Genomic DNA, 11,171 nt, shown 5'->3' on the forward strand with positions numbered 1-11,171 from the left:
AATGTTTTGTAGTTAAAGAAGCCATTGTCTCAAATTCTTTTTGGAAGGAGGAGAATTCCTTCGCAGGGGAGACTGAGTGAGAAATAGGCGGAGAAGTCGCCAGACCTCATTCTCTGGCTTACCTGGCAGGTCCGGGGCCTTCTGGGCCAGGCCCTGTGCTGGGCGACAGGGATACGGTAGTGAGCAGGATGACAGGCAGGGGCGTAGCGCTCTGCTAAGTGCACGCACGTGGGCGCTCTGCCGTCCCCCTGACTTAGAAGGGTATGTAGGGCAAGCTCCCAGATGAGGAGGGGGGGGGTTGCTGGAGGTGGGAACAGCCTGTGCAAAGGCCGGACTCGAAGGCTGCGTGACCCTTGCCCTCCTGTTGCTCGCAGGCTACTCCAGCCGGAGGATGCAGAGCCCCAGTAGCAAGAGCAACGACACTCTGAGTGGCATCTCCTCCATCGAGCCCAGCAAGCACTCAGGCTCCTCCCACAGCTTGGCTTCGGTAAATAGCCAGGGCAGGGCACCAGGGGCTCTGGGCTCAGGCCCGGGTACCGAGGAGGCTCTAATCTCTGCCCTCGGGGAGCTGACAGACTGGAAGGAAGACAGGAGAGATTTCCTTCGGTGTCTCATCTGTCCACACAGGCTTTCCGAGATTGTCACTGCTCACTAACCGAGGGCCAGGCTTTGGTGAGAGAGAGGTGGATAGGGGCAGAAGAGAGGTGGGTGGTCTCTTGTGGGGAAGAGACTTGTCTATGAAAGTTCATTCATTCATTCATCAGACACGGAGCAGGCGTCTGCTTTGTGCCAGGGACTCTGTTGAAGATAAAGAGATAAATGAGACAAAGAGAAGCATATTTTCTCCTGGGGAGTGGCTTTGGGCTCATTCGTTCATCTAGTGACCGCTTTGTGCAGTGAGCTCTGAGCCCGGCTCTGCCCTGGGAACCCAGGGGTGAGCAAGAGCGGGCTCTTGCCCTGGAGGAGCCCACATCCCAGCAGGGTGAGAAGTGTGGCGAATGTGGGTGCTGCCCTGTCCTGTGGTGGTGGGAGCTCCCTCAGTCTTCCTAGTCCCCCCAGTCACAGAGTGCCAGAGCAGGGAACGGGCCCAGGACAGCTTCTGTAGGAAGCTGCTGGTTTCTGGGATGGCCATTGGTCTCTTTCCTCCCACTTCTGCAGTTTCTGTAAAAGTGCCGCCGGGTGCTTAAAGTTGGTGGGACCAGGCCCTGCTGAGGGCTTGGCCGCGTGCCAGGGGCTGGCTTCAGGGGTGGTCTTAGGAGAGGGTGTGTGACATAGGACCAGGCAGTGGGAGGGGCTTGGGTCCTACAAAGGGTCTGGGAGGGCCTTACCCCTTGCCCTTGGGTCCTTGTGCTGCTTGGTGCCCAGATGGTAGCAGTGAACTCATCCAGCCCGACGGCTGCGTGCTCAGGACCGTGGGACACCAGAGGGATGGAAGAGTCTGTGACTACCGGTGATAGCAACGCAGAGAGTCTCTACATGCAAGGTACTGGCCAGGAGGCCAGCCATGGGGCCTCTTCTGGGGCAGAGTTGGGGGAAGAATGGCCTCCTCCCGGGAGCCCAGGCTGGACTCAGGACACCTTCCCAGGTGCTGGTTTGGAACCCCACTCCCGACCCCAAAACCCTCATTCGAGGGTTTCTAGCCATTTGTGGATGGGGGACAGTCTCTAGGAACAAATCCGGTCTGAGTGGCGGCCTGTAAACTGAGCCGCCTTGGAAAAGTGACTAGGAGCCGGCTCACACAGTCCTGACCGTTTCTGTCCTTTTGTGTCCTCCTGCCTCCTTGCCCTTCTGACCCCATCTTGAGTGTGGGGCCCGGCTGCTCTCCTCTGCCGAGGTCAGACTCTCCCTTGTCTTCCCGCCCGTGCTCAGGCATGGAGCTGTTCGAGGAGGCTCTGCAGAAGTGGGAGCAGGCGCTGAGCGTGGGGCAGCGAGGGGACAGCAGTACCCCCACACCAGGGGACAGCCTGCGGAACCCCGAGACTGCTTCGGAGGTACTGTCTGAGGTAGGTTGTCCTCTCCCGCGTCCTTCTTAGCTCCCAGCCATGGAGAAGGTTGGAGGGGGTGCAGAGAGGCAGCCAACCTTTGGGAGGGAGTGTAGCAGCCCTGCCTTCTGCTGGGTGGTCCCTTGTGCTCCTGGATGGTGGCAGTTCCACCAGGTGACATTCCACCAGGATGTCAATCCACCCAAGGAAAATACACACGTAAGGTGCTTAGTGCCTTACCATGCCTGACGTGTGGTAATCACTCAGTAATCCAGGGGATGATCACACCCCAGTCCCAACTATGTGAGGAGAAGGTGCATTTTATGAAGGACTGGCGGAAAGTAGCCTGCGTTCAGCTGAGTGGATCTCACAGCCTTTGTCTTGTCCTTTCTTTAGACATTTTTTTTTTTTTTTTGGCACTGTCAGTATTTATTTATTTCAATATCAGAAAAGAGAAATAAAGCGAAAAAAAGCTAACATTAAAAAATGTTTGTGTCCTGGATGGACATTTACTGAAGCATTATCTTGTAACAGTGAAAAACCAGAAAAAACTGGAAACGATCTGCGTGCCCATCCGTAGGGGTCTGGAGTATGATACTAGGGAAATCTGCATAGGCTGATAGGCTGCTGTCTCCACAGTATGTCATCAAGTGAAAAAAAGCAAGATGGGGAATGTGTATAGCGTGACCCGTGTGTAAACGTGTTCAGAAAGACATCTATCCATGCATACGTGTGCGAATGTGTAACTGGTGGTGTGTATGTGTGTTTTTACTTTCCTCTGGACAGACAACTCAGGAAACTGTTAACAGTGATCTGTGAGGATTGGTTCGACAGGGAAAGGTGGAAAAAGGCTTTTATTGTACTTTATTGTTTGGCCTTCCTAATTTTTAGCTATGCTTATGGGCAGGGTTTATATAGGTGGTAGGATTGTGGACTGTTTCTGTTTTAGTCTTTATGCTTTTATGTATTAAAAAAAAAAAAGCCCTATGAGCTCCTGTCCTCTGCTGGAACGAGGACAAAGTTGGGGCTCTTTGGGGAGCACTCTGATAGTATCTGGAGAGTCCGTCAGGATCAACTTCAGGTGTTAAAAAGGGAGGTTAACCCAGGGAATTGGTTGCACAGGTGAGGAGTGTGTCCAGAGCTTAGGATTCGCAGAACCTAGAACCATGGTACGGGATAACCGGCAAGCGTCACCCCAGCTTGGGTGGGGTAGGGCAGTGATACGATGTGAGGCAGGACTGGGAGGGGAGTTTGTCTGCCCATTGCCCCATCCCATGCTTCCTCCACCAGTGCCTTGGTGGGTCATAAGCCAGTTGGTAGGGGAGCCTGGGGAACACTTTGCAGCACTAGGATGAGGACATGCCTGGCGCAGCTGGTAACAACTTGAAGGTATGGTGTCCTGTACCCCAGCTGGGAACATCAGCTCAGGGCCTGCCACACAAGCAGGAGCACGGTAGCTACAGGATGGAGGACATCGGAGAAATGCCCCCAGAGGGTGACCAAGCCTCCGGGACCCAAGGGCACAGCTGCATCAGGTATCTGCTATCTGTGGTCAGACAGTAGAGGCCTGCAGGAGGGTTTTAGGTCATGGAAAGGAAGGGAGACAGCTCTATTTCCAAAACGGTATCAATTGCTAATACTACATCTTAAAATTCTAGAACTTTATTGATCTTATCGTGAAAGCAATGAAGTATTCCTCATAGAATAGTGAGAACTACAGATAGAGAAAAGAGTGGGGGAGGAAAGCGTCCAGTCTTTGATCTTTGATCGGGCAGCTCCTGTTGTGTGATGAGGCCCTCGGCCTCCCTGAGCACTGGGGCCCTTGGCGGGATGCCACTGCCAGCCCTAGGATCCTGGTGCAAAGTAGGTGCTCAGTAAACGATCTCTATAACCCTTCATCCAGACACAACCGCTTGGTGTCCTTCCGGGCATTTTTCTATCCTAAGAAAAATTTTTATTTATTTATTTTTTTTTTAAAGATTTTATTTATTTATTTATTTGAGAGAGAGAGAGGGAGAGAGAGAGAGAAACAGCATGAGAGGGGGGAGGGTCAGAGGGAGAAGCAGGCTCCCCGCCGAGCCGGGAGCCCGATGCGGGACTCGATCCCAGGACTCCGGGATCACGACCTGAGCCGAAGGCAGTCGCCCAACCAACTGAGCCACCCAGGCGCCCCTAAGAAAAATTTTTAACAGGTTTATTGGAATATTACTCGTATACCATAAAATTCATTTCAGTTCAATTCTGAATTGTACAATTCATTGGCTTTTAGTATATTCAGAGTTGGGTGTTCGTCACCACAATTAATTTTAGAACATTTTCATCATGTTCCCGTGGAGTCCCATATGCTTCATCAGACACTCTCCGTCAGACACAGCCCCAGCCCACCCCTCATCTACTTTTCATCTCTATAGATTGGCCTGTTCTGGACTTTTCTATAAATGGACTCATATTTAAGAGTCTGTTTTTTTGTTTGTCTCTTTTTCTGTTTGTTCGTTTTGTTTCTTAAATTCCACATATGAGTGAAATCATATGGGATTTCTCTCTCTGACTTATTTCACTTAGCATTCTACTCTGTAGATCCATCCATGTGGTTGCAAATGGCGAGGTTTCATTCTTTTTTATGGCTGAATAATATTCCGGTGTATATGTATACCACTTCTTTTTTATCCATTCATCTGTGGATGGATACTTGCATTTACAGTAGCCAAGATATGGAAGCAACCCAAGTGTCTATCCACAGACAAGTGGTTATGTTTTTTTAGTATTGAATTGTAAGGGTTTTTTTTTTTTTTTATAAAGATTTTATTTATTTATTTATTTGAGAGAGAGAATGAGATAGAGAGAGCATGAGATGGGGGAGGGTCAGAGGGAGAAGCAGACCCCCCGCCGAGCAGGGAGCCCGATGCGGGACTCGATCCCGGGACTCCAGGACCATGACCCGAGCCGAAGGCAGTCGCCCAACCAACTGAGCCACCCAGGCGCCCTGTAAGGGTTTTTTATATATTCGAGATACAAGTCCCTTATCAGAGATAGGATCTGCAGATACTTTCTCCCATTCTGTGGATCGTCTTTTCACTTTCCTGATGGCATCCTTTGAAGCACAAAAGTTTTTCTCTTTTAATCTTTTGTATTTTTTTTTTTTTAATTTTTTAATTTTAAGTAGGCTTCACAGCCAACGTGGAGCACAAACTCACAATCCTGAGATCAAGAGTTGCACGCTCCTCCGACTGAGCCAGCCAGGCACCCCTGACGCACAAAAGTTCTTATTTCAATGAGCTCAGTGTATCTTTTCTCTTTTGTCCTTTGCCCTTTGGGTGTGACATCCAAGAAACCGGTCCCTAACCCAAGACCACTTCACCGAGAAAGAGCACACAGACCTCTGCCAAAGCTACGGGGCTGTGCCAGCCGCACCGTACGGGGTCAGGTCCTATCAGAGAATTGAGCAAATCGGATAGTGGGTCCCGGGGCTCCATGGGCTCTGCTGGGGCTCTAGCTGAGTGAGCTGAGCCACTTAACATCCTTGAGTTTTCTCTGTGAATCAGGGTCACAGCCATGCCAGCCTTCAAGGATGCTGCAAGGCTGAACAGCAAGGTGCCTGGTCCAGGGCGAGCACTTGGTGCAAGAACCATTTCCAGCATTGGGGAAATGGTTGGGACAGACCACATCTCCTATCCTCCTCTGAGCTCTTCCAGCTCTGTCCCCAGTGGCCTCAGGCCTAAACCGGCCCCCGGCTCCTCCCTGGGGTCTGGTTACATACAGGTGCAGGATCTGGCAGCCTTGGTAGAAAACAGAGGTGGGCCTACCTGTGCCTGGCCCCTTGGCCGAGAAGCTCCTGGGATCAAAGGTGCAGTGCCTCCTTCTTTCCACATACCAGCCCGGAAGCCAAGGGCAGGGGGAGGTCATTGAACCACAGGCTGTTGTGTCTTTGGTACAATACTTTCCCAAGCACACACGGTTCATAGTAACAGTGGAATTTGAACCCAGCTCTTTCTGGGATCCTGTCTGCCTTCTTTTTTTTTTTTTTTTTAAAGATTTTATTTATTTATTTGACAGAGCGAGAGAGCACAAGCAGGGAGAACAGTAGAGGGAGAGGGAGAAGCAGGCTCCCCGCCAAGCAGGGAGCCTGATGCGGGGTTCGATCCCAGGACCCTGAGATCATGACCTGAGCCGAAGGCAGACGCTTAACCAACTGAGCCACCCAGGTGCCCAATAATACATTTTCTTATTTGTTTATGTCAAGTAGGCGGGCCTTGAAGTCACGACCCCAAGATCAAGATCTGAGTTCAGATCAAGCGTCGGATGCTTAACCGACTGAGCCACCCAGGCATCCGTTAATAATACATTTTATGTAATCTAGTATATGGAGTATATTATCGTATCAACATGTGATCAACATGGAGCATCATTGAGATATTTTATTTATTTAAAGATTTACTTATTTGAGAGAGAGAGACAGAGATAGCGACAGAGATAGCGAGAGAGAGCATGAGCAGGGAGGAGAGGGAGAAGCGGGCTCCCCGCTGAGCAGGGAGCCTGATATGGGGCTCAATCCCTGCGATCCTGACCTGAGCCAAAGGCAGACGCTTCACCGACTGAGCCACCTAGGCGCCCCTTGTTTTATTTTTAAATATTTGTTTATTTGACAGAGAACGCGCGCGCTCAGAATGGAAAGGGGCAGAGGGAGAGAGAAACTCAAGCAGACTCCCTGCTGAGCATGGAGCCTGATGTGAGGCTTGATCCCATGACCCTGAGATCAGGACCGGAGCCAAAACCAAGAGTCAGACCCTTAACTGACTGAGCCACCCAGGCGTCCCTGAGAAATTTTAGAGTGTTTTTGTTTGTTTGTGGTTTCTTGGTACTAAGTATTTGAAACCCGGCATGTGTTTGTACTTAGGGCACATCTCCGTTGGGACAGACCACATTTCAGCTGCTTGTTCGCTTTATGGGGCTGGTGGTTCCTGTATTGGGCAGCTCAGGTCTAGACATGTACTCTTGCTGCTGGGCCCCAGAGCCTGCTCCCCTTTTCCCCCCATCAGTGGTGAGGAGGGACCGTAGGCCTGGGGAGTGTGGAGGGCCTGGGTTGAAGTTCATTGTTTTCCTGGCAGCCAGAGTCACAGCGAAGGGAGTTTGCAGAGAAGCTGGAGTCCCTGCTGCACCGGGCTTACCACCTGCAGGAGGAGTTTGGGTCCACCTTCCCGGCCGACAGCATGCTGCTGGACCTTGGTGAGCTGGCCTGGTTGCGGGCTGGAGTGGGACGGGGTGGGGGCAGGGTGGAGGTGGGAGGTGGCAAGAGAACTGGGGTATGGGTCCCTCAGAATCCTCAGAGCCTTTGGACCTCATTTGATCAGTGCCTTATACGTAGGTGGGGAAACTGAGGCCTTAAGGGTTAGGCGTTTTTTTTTTAAGACTTTATTTATTTGAGAGAGAGAGAGAGAGCACAGAGGGAGAGTGAGGGAAAAACAGACTCCCTGCTGAGCAGGGAGCCCAACGTGGGGCCCAATTCCAGGACCCTGGGACCATGACCTGAGCTGAAGGCAGACGCTTAACTGACTGAGCCAGCCAGGCACCCCAAAGGTGTTCTTTTATACGTAGTAGGCAGGAGCAGGGCTTGACGAGGCCCCGGAAGTCCCCTGATGTTGTGCCTTGGCCCGTCCCCTGGGGAGCAGGCCTTCAGATGTGTGTGTCAGCATCTCCCCTGTTGGGTTCCAGGCCTTTGGTTTGAGCCCTTTTCTGTGGCACCAGGTAGGCAGAAGGGGTGGCTCATGGAGGTTAGTCGAAAACAGCTCTTGCTGTTGCCCCCTCCCCCCCGCCCCCGACTGAGGTCAAGGTGCGTGACATCAGGGAGAGAGAATGAAGCTGTGAGCTGGATGGCCAGTGTTCTCCTGGTGCCCACGGCGTGCCAGACCCCCTGCAGTGAGTGGACCCTGGGACCCTTCTTTGGGTGCTGTCAGCCGACTCCTGTGTCCAGCTCCCCAGCTCTGCCGGTGGTGACACAGGCCTGTCAGGGGCCGGCTACAGCGACACACCCTCCCACGGCCTGTCCCCAAGTGACTTTACCTGAAGAGGAGCCCTGGCCTACTCTGGCCTCCTCGTGTGGCAGAGAAGGCTGGTGGGGCCTTGAAGGCCATGGTCTCTGCTTATCTGTTCGACAGACATTTCCTGAGTGCCCTCTGAAGGTCCAGACTCCCACAGCCCTTGAGCGGGTGAGTCTAGAAACACTGAGTCAGTGGCCGGTGCGTTCCCTTGAGCTCTTTGTCATCAGTGGCTAAGTTTCCGTTTGTCAGAGAGGGGAATCAGCTTGCCCAGGGCCACACAGTACAGCAGAGCCTGCCCATGCAGAGTTCAGGGGCCATCGGGCCTCGGGGTGCAGCTCTGTGGCCGTGGGCAGTCCCCCTCAGGAGCCCCCTTCCACACCTAACTGTGCCCACCTCCAACGATGCTGTAGCATCGAGAGAAGCCATTCATTTGGGGCCATGAGCCCAGAATCTTCATGCATACGTGTTCAGTACACAGGAGCTGTGGGATCAGCGGCAACAGCCAGCCCAGAATCCGGTCGGTCGCTTTGCATGTGTGCATTCCAAAAAGCCCGGTGATTTTGGAGTCTCAGCTCAGCCCTTCTCTTCCTGCTCTTCCCAGAGAGGACCCTCATGTTGCCCCTGACCGAGGGCTCCCTGCGTCTACAGGCGGATGATGAGGACAGCCTGACCTCCGAGGATTCCTTCTTCTCTGCTACCGAGGTGATGGGGGGCGGGGTCGAGGGGCAGAGAGGGAGGGTGGGGTGGAGTGAAGCCCGGGCCCCTGTGGGACTCTCACCATGAGTACTCAGTCATGGGAAAGTGAAGGCATTTCCTCTGAGAGGAGCAGAATTTGGCAGTCCCCAAGTGCCGCTCCCTGGGGACCCCATGCACTTGCCAGGGACAGGGAGGTGTGAGAAGCCAGGGGTCCTGGGTCCTGTGGGTGAGGGTCGGGGTCTCCACCCCCGTGGCTCCAGCGCACACTGACCTCTCCCTTCTTAGACTGCACGCTCGTTGCTTGGCATTAGTCTCCTGCCATGGCCACGTGTGTCAGGCCCAGCCGCCTGCCTGGCGTGAGAAGATGTGGGCACCTGTCCAGTAGATGGTCCCTTTGGGTTGGGCCCCTGGCGGAGATGGGGATGCTGAGGGCCAGAGCCAGACTCAGATTGAGGCCTCTTGCCTGTTGGGTCAATGTTCCCTCTGGCATCCCCTCTGAGAGGTTGTCCTCTAGGGCGTCCCCCGGGCAGGCACCCTCACGCCTTGGGATGCTGCGGACACAGGCGGTGACGCCACCTTCCTCTTCCTGTGCACCCTCCCCCAGCTCTTTGAGTCCCTGCAGGCAGGAGATGACCTGATCCCACTCTCCAGGCCGGCTGCTGCTTATGAGGAGGCCCTACAGCTGGTGAAGGAGGGGAAAGTGCCCTGCCGGACCCTCAGGCGAGCGTGTGGGGAAGGAGGCGGGGAGCAGGGGCAGGTGGGGTGGGCCCTGTCCCCCTTGGAGAGCTCGGTGAGGACCGTGGTGCTCTGGCGGCAGCTCCCGCCCGTGCCGTGGAGGGTCTAGAAAGGCCTGGAGTTCAAAGACAGGCAGGCCTACAACTAACAACCGCAAACTAATATAATTAATTAGTTAAATAATAATTGTTTCTACTTCTTCTAAGTTATCACGGGGATCTAACCACAGAAACACAGTGGGCTCTCTTCCAAAGCCCTGTGTCCTGAAGTCATCCGTCTTAGCGGCAGCCCTGAAGCCAGCCGGGCCCTGGGGGACACACAAACCTGATTCCTTCCAGGTTCTGTCACTTCCGAGCGTGTGGCCCTGGACGAGTTGCTTAACCCCCCTCAGCCTCAGCTTCCTCATCTGTGGCATATTTAGGTTTCTGATCCATCTTAAATCAATTTTGCCGTTTGATATGAAACTCAGAACTTGGCTTCTGGCCATGACTCTGGATTTAAGTACGTGTGTTTAAAGTTCACTGACTGAAAATGGTTGAGAGTCCTGGTTACCAATGTGAATGAGGGGAGCCAGACCGGGGAGGGGGCGCTGCAGGTGCCCCAGAATGGGTGATAGCTGGGAGCAGGTAGGTCATTCCAGTCCTCTGCCAGTGAGGGTCCTTTGCTGCCTGGGGCCTGAAGGAGGCCAAGGTCAGCCCGACTCCCAGGGCCCAGACCCACCAGCTGCCCTCAGTACCACTGAGGACAACACACCCTCAGAGAGCGTCCGGTCGGCCCCTTCCCTTGGGTTTGGGGGGCACCGAGGCCTAGAGGAGGGCAGGCACTTGCCCAAGGCCATACTGCCCGGCTGAGGTAGGAACACTTGGGGCTTCACCCTGACCCAGAGAGCATTGCTGGATAGGTCCCAGGGGGAATGACTGACTGTGTTTCTCCTCAGGACTGAGCTGCTGGGCTGCTACAGTGACCAGGACTTTCTGGCCAAGCTGCATTGTGTGCGGCAAGCCTTCGAGGTGGGTGTCAGGGGCACCTGGAGAGGACAGAGCCTGGGCTGGGGTGGTCGGACAGGTCTGCCAGGCCCTGCTGCCACACCCGGCTCCTCTGCTCAGATGGGTCACCTGCCCGCCCCATTCCACTGACCTCTCCGCCAGCTCGCTCCCCTCCCTTCCTCGTTCCTTAGGGTCTTCTAGAAGACAAGAGCAACCAGCTTTTCTTCGGAGAGGTTGGCCGGCAGATGGTGACGGGCCTCATGACCAAAGCTGAGAAGGTAGCTTTTTTTAAGTTTTCTTCCCACCTTGCCTTTTTTTTTTTTTTTAAGATTTTATTTATTTATTTGACAGAAACACAGCGAGAGAGGGAACACAAGCAGGGGGAGTGGGAGAGGGAGAAGCAGGCTTCCCGTGGAGCAGGGAGCCCAATGCGGGGCTCGATCCCAGGACCCTGGGATCACGACCTGAGCCGAAGGCAGACGCTTAACAACTGAGCCACCCAGGCGCCCCGCCACCTTGCCTTTTTTAATTTTAATTTTTGTAACTTTTATTTGGTTCTGTTTAAAAAAAAAAAAAAGAAAGAAAGCCCAGAACGCGTGGGTGGCTCAGTCAGTTAAGCGTCTGTCTGTTGATTTTGGCTCAGGTCATGATCTCCGGGTCACGGGATTGAACCCTCGACCGGGCTTCCTCTCCTTCTGCCCCCTCCCCATCCCGCTCGCACTTGTGCCCTCTCTCTC

At 53.7% G+C, this 11,171-nt stretch overlaps 1 protein-coding gene across 6 annotated transcripts in view; it reads left to right on the forward strand.

The window, feature by feature from the left end:
• MIGA2 (mitoguardin 2) overlaps positions 1-11,171 on the forward strand; it is a 22,200-nt gene that overhangs the window by 5,530 nt on the left and 5,499 nt on the right. For all 6 annotated transcript variants that reach the window (XR_014140184.1, XR_014140185.1, XM_081803729.1 and 3 more), the window contains 8 exons: positions 375-487; positions 1,366-1,483; positions 1,870-2,003; positions 7,088-7,205; positions 8,619-8,719; positions 9,318-9,433; positions 10,386-10,458; positions 10,626-10,712. Coding sequence is in view for 4 of the 6 variants with exons in the window: in XM_081803729.1 (XP_081659855.1) it covers positions 375-487; positions 1,366-1,483; positions 1,870-2,003; positions 7,088-7,205; positions 8,619-8,719; positions 9,318-9,433; positions 10,386-10,458; positions 10,626-10,712 (860 nt within the window). In the remaining 2 variants the exon portion in view is untranslated. The remainder of the gene's footprint in view (positions 1-374; positions 488-1,365; positions 1,484-1,869; positions 2,004-7,087; positions 7,206-8,618; positions 8,720-9,317; positions 9,434-10,385; positions 10,459-10,625; positions 10,713-11,171) is intronic.

Source organism: Leptonychotes weddellii, chromosome 14, assembly GCF_054177405.1.
Source record: "Leptonychotes weddellii isolate Sample4059 chromosome 14, ASM5417740v2, whole genome shotgun sequence".
Lineage (NCBI taxonomy): Eukaryota > Metazoa > Chordata > Mammalia > Carnivora > Phocidae > Leptonychotes > Leptonychotes weddellii.